Raw genomic sequence first — 24,267 nt, forward strand, 5'->3', positions numbered from 1 at the left:
GCAGCATGGAAGATGTTTGTAAGCCATTTAAGAACACACAAAAACCATTTGTTTCTCTTTAACATTTAAATTTAATTTGTGTCAAAATATTTTTGTCGCTTTGAAACTGCAACCTGTTCACAGACAAAACTTCGGTCGCGGTTTCAAGTCAATGAAAATATTTTGAATATTACAACACAAATTAAATTTAAATGGTGAAGTGAAACTAACAGCTTTTGTGTGTTCTTAAATGGCTTACAAATATCCTCCATACTACAATTGTTTTTGCTTCAACATATGATCTCAGATTAAGTCACTTGCTATGCAAGTACATCTCCAGTTGTTTGACTTTAACCAGTTGAGCATGTCCCTTAGTGGCTGACGATATGTGCATCTCTGATCATGAGCAGAAGTAGTGGGGGAGCATCATAGCCATGTGTTGAGAGGGATTCTTTGGAGTTTGAATAATTCACCTCTGGAAACATGGGTGGTTCTTTCAACATCCTTAAACAATCCTTATTCAGAGACCTTTCGAGCGGGATGGGCTACTCAACCTGAAGAAAATTCTAACTGGGCCCCACCTGCAAGGTCATGTGCTGTTTATCTTGATATGAGATCACCATGTCGCGCACATATGGGTGTGATGCATGTGCCCGGTGTACCCTTATCAGACGGGTAGTCATGATGGGTATACTGGGCTTCGTATATTTTACCCCAGTGTCACTTTGATGGCATGCTCTGCTCGCTCACTCAATAATAATAATAATAATGATAATAATATTGGTTTCAAATTGTGGTAAATCAATTACATTAACTCCAGTAATTATTTTATCGACCCCAAAAGGATGAAAGGCAAAGTCAATCACAGTAGAATGTAAAGACAGACAAAAATATTGAGAAGCATGTTGTCCAGCATGCTAACGGTTCTGCCTGCTCTGCCGGATGAAAGAATAGCAGCATGATGCTACTCATAATGGATACAACCAAGAACAAATTCCATCCAATATTCTTTAACAACTTTTCCAATGTAACTCCATAACTTAGAGACACTGGCACATTAAACAAGTATGTTTACCCCCTTTATGTCATTTAAACCAAGAAGTTTACTTCCCAGTCACATGGTTATGGGTTCAGTCCCACTGCATGACACTTACTATGGTGTCAGGCTGACCAAAGCCTCATGAGTGGATTTGGTGGATGGAAACTGAAAGAAGCCTGTAGTGTGTGTGTGTGTGTGTGTGTGTGTGTGTGTGTGTGCATATGTGTGTATGTCTGTCTGTCCCCCATCACCACTTGACAACCAGTGTTGGTGTGTCTTAACATCCCATAACTTAGTAGTTCAGCATAAGAGACTGACATAAGTACCAGTCTTTAAAAAAAATAAAATAAGTATCAAGTTCAATTCACCCAACTAAAAATTCCCTAAGGTGCTGCCCCAGCATGGCCACAGTCTAATGGCTGAAACAAGTGAAAGATAAGAGATAAAAGATATCCGGCCCAAATATTCTACATGTTTTACATTTGAACCAACCAGATCTGGCTTCTCACACCTACCTTACAACGTCATTCTAAAAGTAAACAATGACATCACCAAAATCTCAAATCTGAGATAATGCATGATTAATTCAAAACAATGTGAATAAATAAGGATTACATTTGACAGAGAAATCTGAATGCAGAAAGGGTAAGAGGGGTTTCTTATTTCTTTACTGCCCACAAGGGGCTACACACAGAGGGGACAAACAAGGACAGACAAACAGATTCAGTCGATTACATTGACCCCAGCATGCAACCGGTACTTAATTTATCGACCCCGAAAGGATGAAAGGCAAAGTCAACCTCGGCGGAATTTGAACTCAGAACGTAAAGATACGAAATACCGCTAAGCATTTCGCCCGGCGTGCTAACATTTCTTATTTCTTTATTGCCCACAAGGGGCTAAACACAGAGGAGACAAACAAGGACAGACAAACGGATTAAGTCGATTATATCGACCCCAGTGCCTAACTGGTACTTATTTAATCGACCCCGAACGGATGAAAGGCAAAGTCGACATCGGCGGAATTTGAACTCAGAACGTAGCGGCAGACGAAATACCGCTAAGCATTTCACCCGGCGTGCTAACGATTCTGCCAGCTCGCCACTAATGTTTCTTACATTAACACAAGACAAGGCAAGAAATTTTGGTGAGGAGTACATTTAATCAAACTGGTGCTGATACATGAGCAGAACTTGCTGACCACTGTATGAATGAAGGTCAAACTGACCACAACAGGGATTGAACTCAAGATTATAAAGAAGCTAAGACCCAGAAGATTCTGATGAAAAAGCAAGACATTTTGAATTGGACGGGGTACAGTTAGTGTAATGGGGTACAGTTGGTGGTCTGTGGTGGTATTTATTTTGATTAGGGAGACATCAGAAGATCTAATGAGGATAGAGGTAGGGATGACTAGATAAGGGATTGGGTTTGTGGTGAGGAACACAGAAAGTGTGTGTGTGTGTGTGTGAAAGAGAGACAGACAGACAGACAGACAGACAGAACCAGTGAGAGAAGGTGAAGGACAATTAATGGTAGCAGGATATTAACTTGCATTTCAGCAGTATTCGTGTGGGAAGGGTACCAGAAAGGGTGTGAAGGTGGGGTATAATTGAAAAGGAGTTGTGTGCATTGGAGTTACTGAAGGGGAAGAATTGAGAGAAAGATGAAGGATGAGAAATGGTTAAACAACAGGTGGTAGGCGATGGTGATGGTGACAGTAGTGGTGGAGATTGTTGGTGGAGTATTTTTGAGAGAAATAGATGGACATATATGGGAATGTAAAAGATGTGATAAAGATGAACTGTGATGTAGAGTAAATGAAAATAGCGTTTAGTTATATTTGAGTCAGAATATGTCTATATATATATATGTGTGTGTATATATATATATAATTATATATATATATATATACATATATATATATATATATATATATATATATATATATATATATATATATATATACAAAGAGAAAGAGGGAAAATGAGAGACAGACAGATAGATTTGTAGATATAGATATCTAGTTATAGATATAGTCAAAAGGGATTAAACTGGTGATTGGATGAGTTTAGCAGGGAGGAACAGAAATAAACAGGTGAACTCAGAGGCAAAGGAAAGTTAGACTTTGATGTGAAGTAAATTTAGAAGTTTTTATCTTTATCTTGAAGTCAGCAAGAATCAAATAACTGGTGATGGTGGCGGCGGTGGTGGTGGTGGTTGGAGGAGCTTAGGGAGGAGGAGAGAGACACACAGACAGACTTACAAGAATGAGGACGGACTTTGAAACAGAGGAAGAAGAGGGTGACTGAGATAAAGGTGAAGTAGGGTTGATGTCTTTAAGGACAAAAGACAAGGAACTAGTGGTGATGGTGGTGGTGGTGATGGTTAGAGGACTTTAGAGGGTGGCAGACAGACAGACATAGCATTTAGAAAGACTTTGAGGGGAAGAGACAGTAAATGTCGATATCCATGTGAGAGAGGTGAGTGGCATGGATGGAAACAGATGGCACAAAAATGCAAAGACAACACCTTTTAGAAAGACGTTGGAATATAGAGTGTTACCTGGCCAGTAGAGGTTTAGGTGAAAGATTAAAGGATGAGAGATTTGTGTCTCACTCCAGAGAGTGGGAGTAGAGTGTTAGTTCATATGGATCCTTGTACTCTGGAAACAAACAGATTAGCTACACTTTATAACATTTCATTAAAGGGAGAGAGAAGTAGATTTGGCCAGATTACAATTCTGAACAACACAAAACCTCATTAAGGAATTTAACCCTTCCATTACCAACTCAGCCGAAACCAGCTCTGGCTCTGTAGTACAAATGTCTTGTTTTCATAAGTTTTGAATTAGAATCTCCCACCAAACCTTAGTCACAATTAATGTTCCTAACACTAGCTTAATGATAATTAAGTTATTTTACTAAATTCTTTGTTATATCTAAAATAATTGAGAGAAACACAGAATATCTCAAAATAAATACAGTAACGAAAGGGTTAAAAATATTCTATCTCAGACATGACCCTAAATTCTAATTCTGAAGGACTTGTAAGAGGTTGATGATTATCTTTGGGTTTATGGTATTAAACATAGGTTCAGGTGTGGCTGTGTGGTAAGAAGTTTGGTTCCAGGTTCAGTGTCACTGCCTGACACCTAGGGCAAGTGTCTTCTACTATAGCCTCAAGTCAACCAAAGCTTTGTGAGTGGATTTGGTACATGGAAACTGAAAGAAGCCCATCGTATATCATATGTGTGTGTGTTTGTCCCCCCACCATCACATGACAACTGGTGTTGGAGTGTTTACATCTCCATAACTTAGCAGTTTGGCAAAAGATTCTGATGTAAAAAATAAGTACTGGAGTTGATCCATTCCACTAAAAGTTCTTCAAAACAGTGCTCCAGCATGGCCACAGTCTAATGACCGAAACAAGTAAAAGATAAAAAAATAAGAGACAACACTCCACCTAGATAAGATGACAGTCCATGACATAAATGTTACTTGGATCATCTGTTGATATGTAGGAGTGGCTGTGTGGTAAGTAGCTTGCTTACGAACCATATGGTTCCGGGTAAAGTCCCACTGCATGGCACCTTGGGAAAGCGTCTTCTACTATAGCCTTGGGCCGACCAAAGCCTTGTGAGTGGAAGCCCGTCATATACATGTATATATGTATATGTGTGTGTGTATGTGTTTGTGTGTCTGTGTTTGTCCCCACAACATCGCTTGACAACCGATGCTGGTGTGTTTATGGCCCCGTAACTTAACGGTTCGGCAAAAGAGACTGATAGAATAAGTACTAGGCTTACAAAGAATAAGTCCTGGGGTCGATTTGCTTGACTAAAGGCAGTGCTCCAGCATGACCACAGTCAAATGACTGAAACAAGTAAAAGAGTATGTATTTATCTTGATAAGTTAGGTAAGCCATAGCAATGAAGACTTAAGTGTTTGGTCAAAATATACAGCAGAGAAGAAGAGAGATAAGTCTCTACCTGGATACAACACTAGTCCATTGTAAGTAACACTCCCAAACAATCCAGTAAACTGTGGTGATATGCAGAAATATTACAGTATACCTACAGTGGAATTGAACTCCTGGTCTATGACTTGGTGTCAGACAGACTCTGCCAGGCCATGTCAACTCTATGGAAAACAATGAAAGAGCCTCTATTTTGTCACTTAACTGACAAGAAATAGCAGCCAAATCTCAATAGTGATTAAAGAATTCACTAGAGAATGTGATCCTTTATGTATAATGAAAAAAAAAAAAAAAAAAAAACTGGGTGGTCATAGTTATAACATCTTTAGTTAATAGGTCTGCTCGGTCAGAAAGACCAGTTTTGGGAGACATTCCTGAGCCTTGAAATGGATGAAACAGAAATAAAATACTCCAACATTCTGGAAATGAAACTAGTCTACCATAGACCCAAGACACACCTCCTAAAGACTTCCACCCTAGTTCTATGACATCTGAGAATAAAGAACAACAACAGCAACAATAGCAACAAAATCAGTACAATTTTTTTTCTTTTTTTTAATTAAAAATTCCAACTCACCTGACGAAGATTGTCTTTCTTCCTTTCTTCGTTTGGATATTTCTCTCAGTCGTACTGAGGTGGTCCAGTCTTTTGGCAGACTCTCCCAGGGGAAATCATATTTCTTTGCCTGAGCTCTGGGCAAGGTGTTGTTAGCAAAATTATAGAACTGGCATGATGAGGAATCTTCTTCAACAGTTTTCGGGGCTTCAGGGGCTGATTCACAGATTCTTTCTGGCATACTGGTTGTTTTAGACAATAATGACAACTTAGCATCTTCCAGGCTGTTGTAATAACCATCTGGAATCTTAAGGAAATCAAGGTCAAGGGATTTCCGATCGGGTTTTCCACCAATTTTCATGAAACTTTTTATTCTTTCCCCAATGAAACTAGACTTTCTTCGGCTTTGTTTCACGTGATCAGAATTGGTCTGGACTAAACTCTTCATGTCAAAATCTTCAGAAGTGCCTTTACGAGCGTTTGAATTAGTCCTTGAGAGTTTTTGGAATTTAGATTTTTGATGATGCGGTGATGACTGCGATTTACTGCAAGAGATGATCTTGGAGAGAAATGACTGCTTCATCATGTTGTCCCACTCATTTCTCTCATCCAATTTGCCTTCAATTTCTTCAAAATACTTGGCAAAGGCTTCATCCTTGGAATGAATCGGATCGAGATCGTTAAAACTGTACGTTCTAGGATACCGACGAGGTACGGAAGAGAACCTTCTAGAGTTTCTCTTTCGGGCTTCGAAGTTTTTGATTTCGTTCATGATGCTTTCTGGGAGACCAGAAATAGAACGCCTTCGTGTACAAACTGATGAGTTTTCGTTTATGGAATCTCGAAGTGATCGGCGATACAAACACATTCGTTCAAAGCTGGCCCCTGAGGTATCTATGGAAACAACAATTGATGGCTGGGATCTTGAAATATCAGACAGATCATCCGTATCGGAAGCACCATCTTCTATTGAATTGAGGTGATCAAAGGAATTTATGGTCTGTGATCGCCGAGGTGCTTTCAATGTCTTGTAGGTTTTCTGGAACTGGACAGGTTGGTTCTGGAATGGAAAAGAAAAGAGAAAAGAATAAATTTAAAATATGTCTATAAAATGGGAAAAAGGAAGTTCAGGCTCAATTTCAATTGTAGATGATTGTAAATGTATATCTGGGGGTCACATTTAAAAAAAAACAAGGGAAATGAAATTAAAATATATGCAATGTCAAAACAAAAAAAAGTAAATTTAAAGTATGTTTATCAAATGGGAAAAAGAGGTTCAGGTATTTCAGTAATAGATTATTGTATATATATCTAGGGGTCACATTTAAAAGAAAAAAGGAACCTAAAATTAATATATATGCAACATCAAATACATATATATATACACACACACATGCACACACACACACACATGCACACTTCGATACACATTCAAAGAAGCAGAGAAGTTGTGAGATAAAAAGTGTGGAACAAACCATCCACACTGCCAAGAGTTCAAACTTTGTTACCGTTTTTCCATCATACAAGTAGAATTTTTCAGAACAAAATTTACAGCAAAAAAAAGGTAGGTTGACTTATACATCAAGACGATTATGGAGGACCAAAAATTCCATGTGAAATGGAGCAAGATTTGGAAAGACTGTGATGATGTTTGAATGGTTTAAACTACGTGTCTCTATACTATATGATACATTGACTTGTAAGCCAGAAAATATGATATTTTAGCCAATGTCTTGTACTGCTGACTCAGAAAGGTACATAACTCTGTTTCCACAACTCAGCCTGACTAACAAACATGAAACAACAGGCTTTATTCATGACTGCTTTATTCATGACTGCATGACTGACTGGTTTGGCCTTCTGAACAAACATCTGTCCAACTGGAACACTGCTTATGACTACTAAACCATCTGATATTTACTTCTCTCTATCACTCACTCTGTGTGTGTGTGTGTGCATGCACACGTGTGTATATATACATTTATATACATATACCTGCATGCACATACATAAACATACACACATATATTTATACAGATAGTTACATTATATATGTGTGTGTATAGGAGCACTCCGTCAGTTGTGACGATGAGGGTCCCAGCTGATACGATCAACAGAACAGCTTGCTCGTGAAATTAACGTGCAAGTGGCTGAGCACTCCACAGACGCGTGTACCCTTAATGTAGTTCTCGGGGAGATTCGGCCTGATACACAGTGTGACAAGGCTGGCCGTTTGAAATACCGGTACTACTCACTTTTCCCAACTGAGTGGACTGGAGCAACGTGAAATAAAGTGTCATGCTCAAGGACACAGTGCGCAGCTTGGAATTGAACTCACGACCTTACAATCATGAGCCGAATGCCTCTAACCACTAAGCCATGCGCCTTCACTATATATAAATTTTCTACCCTTATTATTTTTATAGTAATATTTTCATAATTTTGAAGAACTTTGGTATGCAAATATATACACACATATATGTACATATATACATATACATCATGGTTGCATGGTAAGAAGTTTGCTTCCAAGTCATAAGGTTTCAGTTTCAGTTCCACTGTACGTCACCTGGCAATCAAAACCTTCTGAGTGCATTTGGCAGACTGGAACACAAACAATCCTATTGTATGTACGTACATATGCATATTTTTTGTGCATGTGTGTGTGTTAGTGTGACCTTCCCTTGGCATCATGTGACAGAGGTAGGGTAGCGTCACCATCATGTAACTAGAGTTCTTTGTTTTGGAATTTTCTAAGGCATGTCTGGTCATGTGGAAATATTATTTTGCCTGGAAAGAGACGAGGATTGCCAACAGGAAAGGCATCCTGCTGTGGAAAACATACCACAACAAATTATTTCCAGTTCAGGCAAGCTTGGAAAAGTTGACATTAAATAATAAAGATGACATATATTTGTATATGTACATACATACATACACACACATACATACACACACACACACACACACACACGCACACACACACACACACACACATACATTTATAAATGGTAAAAAGAAAATGACAAAACATGGATGAGAAAGTAGACTTAGAAGGCATTACTTTTAGTTTCACGCTTCAAGGAAAAAATAGAAAAGTTTTCAATGATTCATCCAGAAAGAAGAAAGGAAAAACTGGGAAAGGGATGAGAAGGGAAGGAATGACAAAACTGAATGAAATAGAAGGATTCAATTCTACCTGTTGAATCATTTCAATGCCATTAACAAAATAAAATATATCCAATGACACACACTTGCATATACACACACATGCATACATATATATGTATACATATATATACATACATATACATACATATATATTCATATATGTATATATTAATACACATATATACATACATATACACATTATACAGACACATATAAACACACATATAAAACACATATAAACACACATATAAAACACATAAACACATAGACTACATATATGTACACACACATAAACACATAGACTACATATATGTACACACACATAAACACATAGACTACATATATGTACACACACACATATATATATATATATATATATATAAACACACAAATATATATACATATATATATTTGAGTCTTGTAGACGAGGTCAGAACAGAACTGGAGGAGTATTTTTCGTCACGGACAAGTGAATTTTGGAAAAGGGGCCTTACAAGTCTACCAGATAGAGGGAAGAGTATTATAGAAAATGAAGGAGTGTATATTTTAGATTAAAAACAGAACTTAGTTTATCTTAATTCTGAAAAATAAAAGAAGTATAAAAAAAATTTGCATTATTTATGGGAAGACCCAATACATACATAAGCACACATGCTACACATGTACATACACACAGATACATGTACATATGCATACATATATACATACATAAATATATACATAAACATACACACGATTTAGAATATTGAACCATAGAAAATCATAAATTTCACATATTTTTATAATTTGTTTTCAATAATTGTTTCAATGAAATAAACCCAGCAACATTTATATGATTATGCAATTAAGATGCATAATAAATTCGTTTAAATGTGATGGGTTATGCATCTCATCAGGAGAAAAATTGAAAAGTGGAAATCAAAATGCCATTACAGATTTAAATAAGATCTCTCTCTCTCTCTCTGTCTGTGTGTGTGTGTGTGTGTGTGTGTGTGTGTGTGTGTGTGTGTGTGCGTGCGTGCGTGCGTGCGCGCGCGCACATGTATCTATGTATGTATGTGTATGCATGATATGTATGCATGTTCACCAAAGAGTCATGAAATGACACATACTTGGATTCATAGAATGTATAAGGTTGTCCCAAAAGTTCGTAGAAAGTCTTGGAAAATAATGGTCTTTATTTTGAGGAATAATTTTTGTTGTTTTTGTTAGTACTTGGCGAGTAAAAATTCAATTTTCGCAAGTGTTTACGAACTTTTGGGACAACCTAATATTTTTTTTTAAATATTTAATTTGTACATATATTCGCCTGATGAAAATAATTTTTTTTTTTTTTGTATGATGTAATAAATCTATTCATCAATCAAAAACAAGTCTGAAAAAGCTGTAAGGAGTGAACCACTATCCATCTTTTATTATTTGCTTATATATATATATAATAGATAAATTAGAGAAAAACCACTATTATGCAATTCAAACAATGATAGATGTAAAACATACCATATAGAAAAAATAAAATCTCTCTCTATATAAACGGCAGTTTGTCTGTCTGTGTGTCTGTCAGGTTGTACCCTCACCCTGACCACAGCTTTCAACCAATTCTGATGTAACTTGACACACACATAGCCCAATGTCATAATTCAAAACTAATGCAGCGAAAATTTTGAAAAGTTCCTCAGTTCTGAAAAAAAATCGATAAATTCGACATGGGGTCGAGAATCTAAGCTTTTTATATGCAACACATTTTCTGTTGTAGTTTTCGCAACTTGCAATCGATTTTCACCAAACTCATGGTGAAGCTTAATGTTACCCTAAGAAACTTAATTCTAACGTTAGTTTTCTATGCAATACCTTACCATCAGAAAAAATCGATAAAATCATGCCATTTTGGGAAATCGCGTTCAAATTCAAGATGATATATTTTCGACAATATCTTTCAGAAATTGGCAGGAAATTAGAGGGAAAGGACTAGATTGGGATTAGTCGTTGCCTACTAGGGGCTCTTACATACCCGGGCAACGCCGGGCTATGCTGCTAGTATATTATAAAACATTTACCTAAATCACAATAAAGTACATAAAATAAACAGTATATAATTAATAATTGATTATATACTGTTTATTTTATGTACTTTATTGTGAATTAGGTAAATGTTTTATAATATATTTTATTTTTTCTATATGGTATGTTTTACATCTATCATTGTTTGAATTGCATAATAGTAGTTTTTCTCTAATTTAAATATATATTGTAAATTTGATTTAATACTAAATTGAATTTTTCCCTGTAAGTTTGGAGTTATACTCCTAATATTATTATGATATATATATACACACATACACACACACACACACACACACATACATAACGGTAAATTTATAATTTATGATATTCAGTGCTCATGTCAGAAAAGAGTAAAAGTGGAGACAGAAAGCAGCAATAAGATAATTGTAGAAAGACAGCAACAATAATCGAACATACATGCAGAATACAACATGGTACTTATACAGGGTACCACACAAAGTACCACACACCAAGACAACTAATTAAACAGAAGAGCTTGTAAGAGGAAATGCATGAATCGGCAGGTCAAGAATAGCATTGCCAGATTGTGATGTAGAATGGGAATTTTGGATGAGTATAGTGTTCTAGTGTGGGAATGTAGGATAGTGGTTAGTGATTGTGAGATTATGGTTTCAATTCCTGGACTGGGTGGTGTGTTGTCCTCTTGAGCAAAACACTTCATTTTGACATTGCTGCATTTCATTCAGCAATAACTAAGTATCCCTGCAATGGACTGGCATTCCGTTAAGGGCTACATTGTGATCTCAGTCACTTGTACACTGTAAAAACCAAGTAACTGGCCCTACAGTCCTAGGACTTAAGATAATAAAATCCAGAGGACTTACCACTATAGTGTTCTAGGTGGTTAACAACTGACCCATTGAGTGTATTTCATGCTTCAACAATTCTGAGCATATACTCTTTCACTCTTTTACTTGTTTCAGTCATTTGACTGTGGCCATGCTGGAGCACTGCCTTTAGTCGAGCAAATTGACACCAGGACTTATTCTTTGCAAGCCTAGTACTTATTCTATCGGTCTCTTTTGCCGAACTGCTAAGTTATGGGAACGTAAACACACCACCATCGGTCATCAATCAATGGTGGGGGGACAAACACAGACACACATACATATACATATATACGATGGGTTTCTTTCAGTTTCCATCTACCAAATCCACTCACAAGGCTTTGGTCAGCCCGAGGCTATAGTAGAAGACACTTGCCTAAGGTGCCACGCAGTGGGAATGAACCTGCTCAGCATATATACATGAACGTACATACATATAAAAATCCTTTTGTTTCTCTATTGATATGTGTCTATGCCTGTTATTGAGTGGATGTGATATCATTCATCAACTGCATATATTTCGATACTGGCTGAAATTTACTTTATTAAGTGGATATCGATAAAAACACAAAATGCTTTGGTCTTAAGGATTCCAGGGCCTAGAAATATACTTGAACTTATTTTAGCCAAAAGGACAGAGGAGGTTGGAGAATACATTGATCAAAATGGTTTATCATTACTAAGTGCTGCCATCATTAAAATCATGGAACACACACATAAACAGACTTTGCATTTCAGTATTATAAAGAAGTTGTGCGTATGTGTGTGTGTGTGTGTGTGTAAAAGTATATATAAAAGTATATATTTTTAATGTGGGTGAGAGTAAAAGCATGTACATATTTATGTGTACATGGATGCAAGCATACTCATACATATTTTTACATATATATATATGTGTGTGTGTATACATTATATATATATATATATATATATATATATATACACACACATATAATGTATGCATATATACATATATATATTTGTATATGTATGTATAATATAAACTATACACACAGCTGAATAATAATAGAAAATAATGAGGATTGCTTTATTTATTGTATTTTTTGTGAATAATAATAATAATAATAATAATAATAATAATAATAACAATAATAATAATATTATTATTATTATTATCATTATTATTATTATTATTATTATTATTATTATTATTTTTATGATGATGATGATGATGATGATAATAAATAATAATGATAATCCATTCTTTTATTGGCCACTTATAGCTATGAAATACAATAGTATCTGGAAATATGAGGAAATAAAACAAAAAGTTTAAATAAAAAAACAAAACACCAATCAACAACAAAAAAAAACAAAAAAAGAAGTGTTGCTGTGATTCAGGAAATTAGATTTTCTTAGAAGTGAGGGTATTTTAAGAAAAAGTCCTCAACACTTTGCTGTGGAGAAATGTTCAAAAGGAATACTGTGAAAATATCACAGACTATTCTCAAACAAACACCTACACTACAATTTATTGGTTATGGTGGTTAGGGTGGTGGTGGAGGTGGTGGTGGTGATGTTTGCGGTGATGGTCATAATAGATGTAGTGGTAGTGTTTATAGTGATGGTGGTATTTGTGGGTATGGTGATGGAGGTTATGGTAATGGCAGTGATGGTGATGGTAGCATTGTTGTTGTCGTTGTTGGTGATGGTAGCATTGGTGATGGTAGTGGCACTGTGGTGGTGGTGGTGGTGGTGGTGGTGGAGTTGAAAGTGGTAGTGGTAATGATGGCAGCAGTGGTGATGGTGATAGTAGTGGTGATGGTGGTGGAGGTTGTGGTAGAGGTGATGATGGTGATAGTACTGGAGGTTGTGGTGATGGTGGTGGTGGTAGTGATTGTGGTGACTGGTAGTGATGATGGAGGTTGCAATGTTATGGATGTGCTGGTGGTGGTGATGGTAGTAATGTTTGTGACTACAATGTGATGGTGGCAGTGGAAGTGGTGGTGGTGGGGGGCAGCACAGTGGCATTGATAGTGGTAGGTGGGTGAGGGCGATGAATATGACGATGATGATGATGGTCATGACAATGGTGGTGGTGGTGGTGGTGGTGGTGGTGGTTGTGGTGATGTTTGTGACTGCAATGTGATTGATGGTGGAAGTGGTGTTGGTGGGGGCAGCCACAGTGGCATTGAAGGCGATATGATGATGATGATGATGATGACCACGACAATGGCAGCGGTGGTGGTGGTGGTGGAGTTGAAAGTGGTAGTGGTAATGATGGCAGCAGTGGTGATGGTGATAGTAGTGGTGATGGTGGTGGAGGTTGTGGTAGAGGTGATGATGGTGATAGTACTGGAGGTTGTGGTGATGGTGGTGGTGGTAGTGATTGTGGTGACTGGTAGTGATGATGGAGGTTGCAATGTTATGGATGTGCTGGTGGTGGTGATGGTAGTAATGTTTGTGACTACAATGTGATGGTGGCAGTGGAAGTGGTGGTGGTGGTGGGGGCAGCACAGTGGCATTGATAGTGGTAGGTGGGTGAGGGCGATGAATATGACGATGATGATGATGGTCATGACAATGGTGGTGGTGGTGGTGGTGGTGGTTGTGGTGATGTTTGTGACTGCAATGTGATTGATGGTGGAAGTGGTGTTGGTGGGAGCAGCCACAGTGGCATTGAAGGCGATATGATGATGATGATGATGATGACCACGACAATGGCAGCGGTGGTGGTGGTGGTGGTGGTGGTGGTGCTAGTGGTGCTAGGAGTAATGGTAGTGGTGACGTTGGTTTCTTGTTTACCAGGGCAGTGAAGAAGAAACATTACAAGGACAAAAAAAAAATAGAAATAGAAATAAAACAAAAACAAAAATATTTTATTTAGCTTTCGTTCAACACCTACACAGAAATATATTTATACATTGATGACGACAATGATAACAGCAACAACAACAACTACAACAACAACTACATTTCTTTCCATAATCATCGTCATCATTTTACCATTTATTCTTCCATGTTTCTATGTGTGTCAGACAAAAAAAATTCATTGAAGCAGAGTTTCTATTTCCAGATACTCATCCTGTCACCCAACCCTCATTTATTTCTAAACTTGGTGATAATATTTAACCCAACTCTGGACCCTTTTTTTTTTTTTGGCGTAGAATATAACAAACAACACTGTTTGTATGAGGGTAATATTGTTTACAATTAGCACACAATGCCAAGACAAAAACACACGAGTACACACACACTCACACACACATAACAAAAAGTTTAAGATGCACTAGGAGTCTTTCAGATGGGGAGTTTAAGTTGCAATTGTTTTGTGGCAAAGCTCATGTCTTTCTATCTTACTTATCTTTTGAAAATCAGAAAAATCTGTGAAACTGGTCAAGCATTTAAAAATAAAGCATCTAAATGACTTCAAGTGCATTTTCAACTTCTTTTCCCTAACAATTCTGTCAGCTTGCTCCTTTGCTGCATAATAATAATAGTGTTTATTTTAATGGCCTACCAATGTATACAGTGAGTTTCTTTGTCCTAGGTGTCAGGAAGACACTCAGCAAGAAATGGAAAACAAAATTGAAAGTAGAAGAAAAAAATTAATAATAATGATAATAATCCTTTCTCCTATAGGCACAAGGCCTGAAATTTGTGAGGAGGAGGGAATAAGTCGATCACATTGATCCAAGTATTTGACTGGTACTTAATTTATCAACCCCAAAAGGATGAAAGGTAAAGTCAACCCCAGCAGCATTTGAACTCAGGACATAAAGATGCACAAAATGCTTCTGAGCATTCTGTCCAGCATGCTAATAATGATTCTGCCAGCTTGCCACCTTCCTTAATAACAATCCTTTCTACTAAAGGCCTGAAATTTGCAGGGAGAGAACTAGTTGATTACATTGACCCAGTGTTTCACTGGTACTAAATTTATCGACCTGGAAAGAATGAAAAGCAAAGTCAACCTCAGCAAAATTTGAACTCAGAATGTAGTGATGGGTGAAATACCACTAAGAATTTGTCCAGCATGCTAACAATTCAGCCAGCTCACCTCACTAGCTAAATAATAATAATAATGTTCAATAATAATAATAATAATAATAATAATAATAATGATAAAGCAGTGGACCACATAGTCTCTGAGTGTAAGATTTTAGCACCAGTAGAGTACAAATCAAAACATGACAAAGTTGGCCTATATCTACATTGGATAGTGTGGCAGCATTATAAAATCAAAATGCTGACAAATGGTACAAGCACCACCCTGAGGCTGTAAATGATAGAGAACATGTAACTATTCTTTGGGACTTATCGGTATGTACAGACTGGACCATCATAGCAAATAAACTAGATATTGTTGTGAAAGACCTATACAATAAAGTTTGTTTATTGATTGACATGAGCATACACTGTGACCATAATATCTCGGCAAAAGTATTTGATAAGCTCAGAAAATATAAAGATTTACAAATTGAAATTGAAAAGATGTGGCATCTCAAGACGGTTGTAATACCAGTAATTGTAGGAGCACTTGGAATGATCAAAACAGTAACTGAAAATTATTTAAGAATGAACCCTGGCTTACCATACAAGCAGGAAGTGCAAAAGATTGTCTTAACTGATAATAATAATAATAATAATAGTATTTATTTTAATGGCCAATCATTGTATACATTGAGTTTCTTTGCCCTAGGTGTCAGGAAGACATTCAGCAAGAAATGAAAACAAAATGGAAAGAAGAAACATAATAATAGTGATAATATTTTTTGTTATATAGATGACAGATGAAAAGAGAGATTAGAGTGACAAAGTACAAAGTACAATACAAGTACACAGAATTATGACAAAAACAATGGCTCATTTGACAACAGCAAAAAACAACAGCAATAAAAGAGAACTGGGAATCACACGGAAGGCATCGGTCCTTGTCCAATCACTGAAGTTAAGCGATGTCAAGCCAAGTTATTAGTTAGGCAGGTAACCACTCAGTAAACCTAGAAGCTGTCAGTAAAGCCTTGGATTCTTCATTGCTGCACAAGATCAAAGCCTCTGCCCCCACCACTAGAAACCACAAAAATTTAATAATGAACTAGCGGGACCTATGGAAATTCCAGTGTAAGTCAGCATATTTGAACACACTCTGTTAATATATTAAACACAAGCAAGGAATTTCAAAAAATTCTTTGGAAATCCTACCATTTTAAGATAAAGGTGTAACATCCACAGCTATTTTACATTATTTTAACTATTTATTGATGTATCTTTTGTGTTACCAGCGATGCCTTACTGGCACTTGTGCTGGTGGCACTTGAAAAAAAATTCGAGCGAGGTTGTTGCCAGTGCCGCTAGACTGGCTCCTGTGCAGGTGGCACATAAAAAACACCATTTGAGCATGGCTGTTGCCAGTACTGCCTGACTGGCCCTCATGCCAGTGGCACGTAAAAGCACCCACTACACTCTTGGAGTGGTTGGCATTAGGAAGGGCATCCAGCTGTAGAAACTCTGCCAGGTTAGATTGGAACCTGGTTCGCCAGTCCTCAGTCAAATCGTCCAACCCATGCTAGCATGGAAAGCGGACATTAAACGATGATGATGATGATGATCTCAACTGAGCCTAAGGTTTAAACACACAAATGCAGAGTAATATAAACTTTCTTCATCTCTTGTGTATTCTCTTTCTATTTTCTTTCACTGATCCTGTTATCTCAGTTTCTCTCTTTGACTCCCCACTTTCACTTTATATATTTTTCTCCATTCAAGTTATTACCTCCCTTGGTGTAACACACAGACAAAATAAGAAGACTGCAGGTACAAGCAGAATAATATTATAGATGAAAATGCAGTGACTACAAAATATGTAGAGGAGGAGGAGGAAAAATTTAATTAACCACATTGTACCTGCTGTGTGTGTGTGTGTGTGTGTGTGTATCTTTGTATTTGAATTTGTTCCCCATTAGTGCTTGATGACTGTTGGTTTGTTTATGTCCTCATAACTTAACAGTTTGAGAAAAAGAGGTTGATAGAATAAGTATGAAGCTTAAAAAATAGGTATTGCGGTCGATTTCGTTTGACTAAACCTTTTAAGGTGGTGCCCCAGCATGGCTGCAGTCGAATGACTGAAACAAGTAAAAGATAGAAATTTAAGAAACAGGGGGTCTTTCAAAATGATTAAAAAACATGCAGACAAATACACAGCCATGACCCCCAGGGGCTTATACACACACGCACATATAGAACAGCACTACAAGGCACTGCAAACATATTACTCGGAGTACGTTTGATACAGGTAACACAACAAAACCACAACAAGATCCGGCACACAGCCAAGGCTTATAGAGCTGTAACTGGGACATGAATTTGTAAGGGAATTAATTTTTTTGAATATAAATGAGGACACAACATTTCTACGACAGATAAGCAGCAAGGGTTACATGCTGTGTGTATGTATACGTCAGGGGGAGGGTGCAGTCAAACTAACCTGAATTGGTAGAGGCGGTCGCCATTTACGGACACACCTGACATTCTCGTAAGAATACCACTGAAAATATAACCCAGTATAAATGACATGTATAGCAAATATGCAAATACACACACACACACACACGTATCTCAGTGTGCGTGTGTATATACATACATATATATATATATACACACACACACACAAACACGCACACACATATACATATATGTATATATGACCAAACACAAGTAAAAACACAAAAGGGACAAATTTTCACAGAATGAAGGAACCTATGTCTCATCAGTCGGGGAAGCAGCTCTGTAGGTGTTTCAGCCCCTTCCACCATGACACCAGAGCTGCCTGGGGGAGGGGGGTGGAGCACCTATGTAGGCAACAAAACACCCCCCACAAGAGCAGAAGCTTTGTAGAGTCAAATGTTGTGACTCTGAGTATGATGTTTCTATCATCCTCAATGCTCGTCCTTACTGCACTGTTCATCCTCTCTCTTGAGCTAGATGTAATGGTTTGCTTTCTCAGCAGCATCCAACAATTTTCTGACAACATCTTTTCTCTCCTTCACAGCTAGTCCAAGATTCCTGAGCATTGAGTGAATCCTGGTACCAACAACTCTTCTAACACCAACCTCAACACAAAAGCATATTAAGATCAATTAAGATCAAACCCCAGGAGTTGACCAGTATTGTATTTAATCCAAGGCGGCGAGCTGGCAGAAACATTAGCACGCAGGGTAAAATGCTTCGTGGTATTTCGTCTGTCTTTACATTCTGAGTTCAAATTCTGCTGAGGTCAATTTTGCCTTTCATCCTTTCAAGGTCGATAAATTAAGTACCAGTTGCATATCGGTGTCAAACTAATCGACTGACTCCACCTCCCCAAAAATTTTGGGTCTTGTGCCTAGAGTAGAAAAGAGTATTTTATTTAATCCCTGAAGGATAAAAGACAAATCTCAAGTCCCCGATGTGATTTGAACCCAGTGTATGAAGATAAGCACGAGGTACTTTGTTTGTCACTAGCAACAGCAATTATAACAAGTTAGAGAGGAAGCCTATACATGGTAGTTCAACTATGGTGGCGACGATGACAATAATAATAATAAAATTCCCTGATGCAGTACCAGGCATAGCTTCTGTCCTTAACTGATTGGAAGTGTTATCATGTACATGTTTTGTCTTGGTATAAAAGATGGGCTACAGCAAATATTCTGCTCAATACCACAGATTTACTTGTCAGTTGTTTGAAATTAACCAGTTGAGCATGTCCCTTAGTGACTGACGATAGGTGCATTTCCGATCGCAATCAGAAATAGTGGAGGAGCATTAGTCATGTGTTGAAAGGAATTCTTTGGGGTTTGGATAATTCACCTCTGGATTTACGGGTGTTTCGTTCAACAGCCTTAAACAACCCTTATTTAGGGAACTTTTGAGTGGGATGGGCTACTCAACCTGAAGAAAATTCTAACTGGGCCCCACCTGCAAGTTCATGTGTTGTTTATCTTGGTATGAGATCACCATGTCCCGCACATATGATTGTGATGCATGTGCCTGGAGTAGTCATGATGGGTATATTAAGCTTTGTATATTTTACCTTAGTGTCACTTTGATGGCATGCACTGCTCTCTCACTCAATAATAATAATAATGATAATAATGATAATGATAATAATAATAATAATAATAATAATAATAATAATAACAATAGGGTTTAGATGTTACCTTTCTGGATGAGTTGAAATCTGGAGTTGAAATACTGATGTCTTTATTAGCAACTGGCCAGAGTTTAAACATCGTCGACCCACTCCAGCCATCCTTACGAATGCCATCCAATGCACTAAGTCCTTCAGACGGAGAGATGTCTGCCGTAGAATACAGATCCTTAACAGAACAGGGACGGCTTTCAACAGTGAACAGGTTGCATTCGTAGCCATGTTTTGCATCGAATGGTGGTGTGTTCTTGTGGAATTTCTTCAAGTCAATGGATGCTGTTGGAATAAAAGAGAAAAAGAAATTAATAAAATCGCTAAAAGAAGAGGGGAAAATTAGTCGAACAAACATTTGAACACAAGATGCAGAGACATGCAAAATATCACTAAGCATTTGGTAATTCGTCCATCACTGTGTTCTGAGTTCAAATCCTGCTGAGGTCGACTCTGTCTTTCATCCTTTCAAGGTTGATAAAATAAGTACCAGTGGAATAATAATAATAATAATAATAATATAATAATAATAATAATAATAATAATAATCTTCTCTACTATGGGCTCAAGGCCTGAAATTTGGGAGTGGACTGGTCAATTACATTGACCACAGTGTTTCACTGCTACTTAATTTACCAACCCCAAAAGGATGAAAGGCAAAGTCGACCTCGGCAGAAATTGAACTCAGAATGTAGTGATGGACAAAATGCCACTAAGCATTTCACCTGACATGCTCTGGATGTTTTGTTCAATATCCTTAAACAACCCTCATTCAGGGACATTTTGAGCAGGATAAACTACTCAACCAGAAAAAAATTCTAACTGGGCCCCACCTGCAAGGTCATGCGCTGTTTTCTTTGATATGAGATCACCATGTTGCACACATATGGTTGTGATGCATGTACCTAGTGCACCCTTATCAGATAGGTAGACATGATGGGTATATTGGGCTTTGTATATTTGTACCCCAGTGTCACTTTGACGGCATGCGCTGCTCTCTCACTCAATAATAATAATAATAATAATTATAATAATAATATAATAATAATAATAATAATAATAATAATAATAATAGTAATAATAATAATAATAATTATTATTATTATCATAGACGTCACACAGTATACAATATTGTGAGGTTGCTGATTGAAGATATTGTATCTACTGTGGGTTTGTACTGTTTGTCAAGTCACAACAAGGACCTCAGACAGACGGAAATTTACACAATATGTGTGCAGTTCCAAGTAATGCCGACTTTTGCAATACACCTCTAGATTGTAGGGTATCTCTAAGGTTTTCAGATGTTTTTCAGATTGGGTGGCATTGAACCCATTATTATTACTATTATTATTATTAAGCAGGTGAGATGTCAGAATTCTTAGGGCACCAGAAAAAAATGCTTTGGTAGGAATTTGTTCCAGCTCTTTACATTCTGAACTCGAATCCAAATTTAGGTCAACTTAGCCTTTCATCCTTTTGGGGGTCGATAAAATAAAATATCAGCGAAGTACATTGAAGATGTAGTCAACTTGTTTCCTCCCTTCAAAACTGCTGGCACGTACTAAAATTAAAAACAATTATCATCACCATCATCATCATCATTGCCATTGCAATTAATCCATTTGTGGTGCCAGTCATAACATATGGTTCCGTATTAGTGGAGTGGAGCGTAACATACCTAAATAGATTCCACAGACGGTAATGCGATAAACAGCACCATGTAAAAACACAGTATGACTTGACATCTAACGAACGTACATCTGTTTGTGAACAGGTTAGTGGTGGTGTTTGGTGGGGGGTGGGGGTGGATTGAATATCAAGGGAAGAATCAGGGAGTACTTCGAGAAGACAGTTATTAGGTTGGTCCCTACCTTTTAAACTCACAAAAAGGGCAAGCTACACAGGAATCAATTATAATCATCATCATCATCATCGTTTAACGTCCGTTCTCCATGCTAGCATGGGTTGGACGGTTCGACTGGGGATCTGGGAAGTCAGAAGGCTGCACCAGGCTCCGGTCTTATCTGGCAATGTTTCTACAGCTGGATGCCCTTCCTAACGCCAACCACTCCGTGAGTGTAGTGGGTGCTTTTTACGTGCCACCTGCACTGGTGCCAGGCGAGGCTGGCATCGGTCACAGTCGGATTGGTGCATTTTACATGCCACCTGCACGGAAGCCAGTCGAGGCGGCACTGGCTTCGGCCACGATTCGGATGGTGCTTTTTACGTGCCACCGACACAGAAGCCAGTCGAGGCAGCGCTGGCATCGGCCAAAACAAAAATGAAGCAAATACCATAATAATAATAATAATAATAATAATAATAATAAACCTTTCTACTAATTGCACAAGGCCTGAAATTTGGGGGGAGGGGACTAGTCGATTACATCGATCCCAGTGTGTAACTGGTACTTATTTCATTGACCCTGAAAAGATGAAAGGTGTCGACCTCAGCAGAATTTGAACTCCGTATGTAATGACGGACGAAATGTTGCTAAGCATGTTGCCCGGCGTGCTAACGATTCTGTCAGCTTGCTGCCTTGTTGCTAATAATAATAATAACAATAACAAAATAATAATAATAATAATAATAATAATAATAATAATAATAATAAAGATTTCTTTATTAACCACAAGGGTTTACTTTAAGAAAAAACATTATGGGCAGTACAGGACAAAACAAAGACCCCAGTGCTCAACTGGTACTTATTTTATCAGCCCCATAAAGATAAAAGGCAAAGTTGACCTCAGCAGGGTTTGAACTCAGTCATAAGGTAAACAGTTGGAAGAAATGTCACTAAGCATTTTGTCCAGCATGGTAGCAATTCTGCCAACTCACTGCCTTGATAATAATAATAAAGAAAAAATAAAAAACTTGCATGGTAATTGACAAGGCATGTCTTGTTGACAAGATCAAAGAGAAAGAAGAAAAACTGAAGGACTCTGACAATTTGAAGTGGGTAATAGGCAGGTTATGGGCAATGAAGAGAGTGAACATGATACCAATAGTAATCAGCACGCTTGGAAATATCAGCACTCAACTACCAACATGGCTCAAAAAGATTGGTACAAATGTACAGATAGAACACCTACAAAAATCATCAGACGTAGGAGTGGCTGTGTGGTAATTAGCTTGCTTACCAACCACATGGTTCCAGGTTCATTCCCACTGCATGGTACCTTGGGCAAGTGTCTTCTGCTATAGCCTCGGGCCAACCAAAGCCTTGTGAGTGGATTTGGTAGACGGAAACTGAAAGAAGCCTTTTGGGGTTGATAAATTAAGTACCAGTTATGCACTGGGGTCGATGTAATCGACTTAATCCCTTTGTCTGTCCCTGTTTGTCCCCTCTATGTTTAGCCCCTTGTGGGCAATAAAGAAATAAGAATAGTAATGAAAGGATTCATAGGTAGAAAAAAAAATGGTTGAGAACCCCTGTACTATAAGGCAGCTAAGCAGATGAAAAGCAGAAACCAGACTTTGCAGAATTTGAACTCAAAGACATTAACCCTTTCATTACTGTATTTATTTTGAGATGCTCTGTGTTTCTTTCAACTACTTTAAATATTACAAAGAATTTACTAAAATAACATAGTTATCATTCAGCAAGTGTTAGGAACATAAATTGTGACTAAAGTTTGGTGGAAGATTTTAATTCAAAACCTATGAAAATAAGGCAGTTGTACTCAGAACCAGAGCCGGTTTTAGCTGGGTTGGTGACGAAAGGGTTAAGATGGATGAAATGCTGCTAATCATTTTGTCCAGTGTGCTAATAATTCTGCCAGGCTTCAGCAACAGCAGCAACCCTTTCTACTACAGACACAAGGCCTGAAATTTTGTGGGTGAGAACACGTTGATTATGTAGGTCCCAATGCTGCTTGACTGATATTTAATTTATCAACCTCAAAAGGATGAAAAGCAAAGTAGATCTCAGTGGAATTTGAACTCAGAACCAAAGTTTCCTTTTCATTTCTAATAGGGTCTAAAACAACAATGTGAGGTATACTTGCCATCTCAATATGGCTAACCACTAAGGGTGGGTGTTACTGTAGCTTGTAGCCCCAGGAGAACATCGTCTCCAGCTGGCTTTAGGCACACTTTCTGTGCCTTATGGTATTTGTCATATTATACCTCGTTCAGAGATTTGTTATTGCTCTAAAACAACAATTTGAGGGAAATATGGCTGCTATTTCTAGCAGGTCATATGATCATATAAGAGACACCAGTATTGCTAATTTTGGATAAATAAAATTTAGCCAGGTGCATTATGGTGAGATTACATGAGATTTAGGCAGGTGCATATGTTTTATGTATTAAGATAGTTGAGATTACAGGTGAAAGCCAGGTGTGTTGAAAATGTTTTGACGAGTTAGACTACAGGTTATATGAGAAATAAATACAATAGAAATGTCTACACACACATGCAGACAGTTATAAAAATTTTTTTTATTCTAGATTAATTTAATTAGTATTGGTGACTATAATAGATTTC

General features: G+C 37.5%; 1 protein-coding gene across 3 annotated transcripts in view; it reads right to left on the reverse strand.

Annotated features, from left to right (window-relative positions):
- The window catches only part of LOC115219682 (dentin sialophosphoprotein-like), a 125,852-nt gene that overhangs the window by 18,899 nt on the left and 82,686 nt on the right, over nt 1-24,267 (reverse strand). For 2 of the 3 annotated variants that reach the window (XM_036509684.1, XM_036509683.1), the window contains exons 2-4: nt 19,798-20,063; nt 18,084-18,143; nt 5,574-6,612 (exon numbers count right to left, since the gene is read on the reverse strand). In XM_036509684.1, the coding sequence (XP_036365577.1) occupies nt 5,574-6,612; nt 18,084-18,143; nt 19,798-20,063 (1,365 nt within the window). The remainder of the gene's footprint in view (nt 1-5,573; nt 6,613-18,083; nt 18,144-19,797; nt 20,064-24,267) is intronic. The other variant, XM_036509685.1, reaches the window with a different exon arrangement.

This window comes from Octopus sinensis, linkage group LG15 (genome assembly GCF_006345805.1).
Source record: "Octopus sinensis linkage group LG15, ASM634580v1, whole genome shotgun sequence".
Lineage (NCBI taxonomy): Eukaryota > Metazoa > Mollusca > Cephalopoda > Octopoda > Octopodidae > Octopus > Octopus sinensis.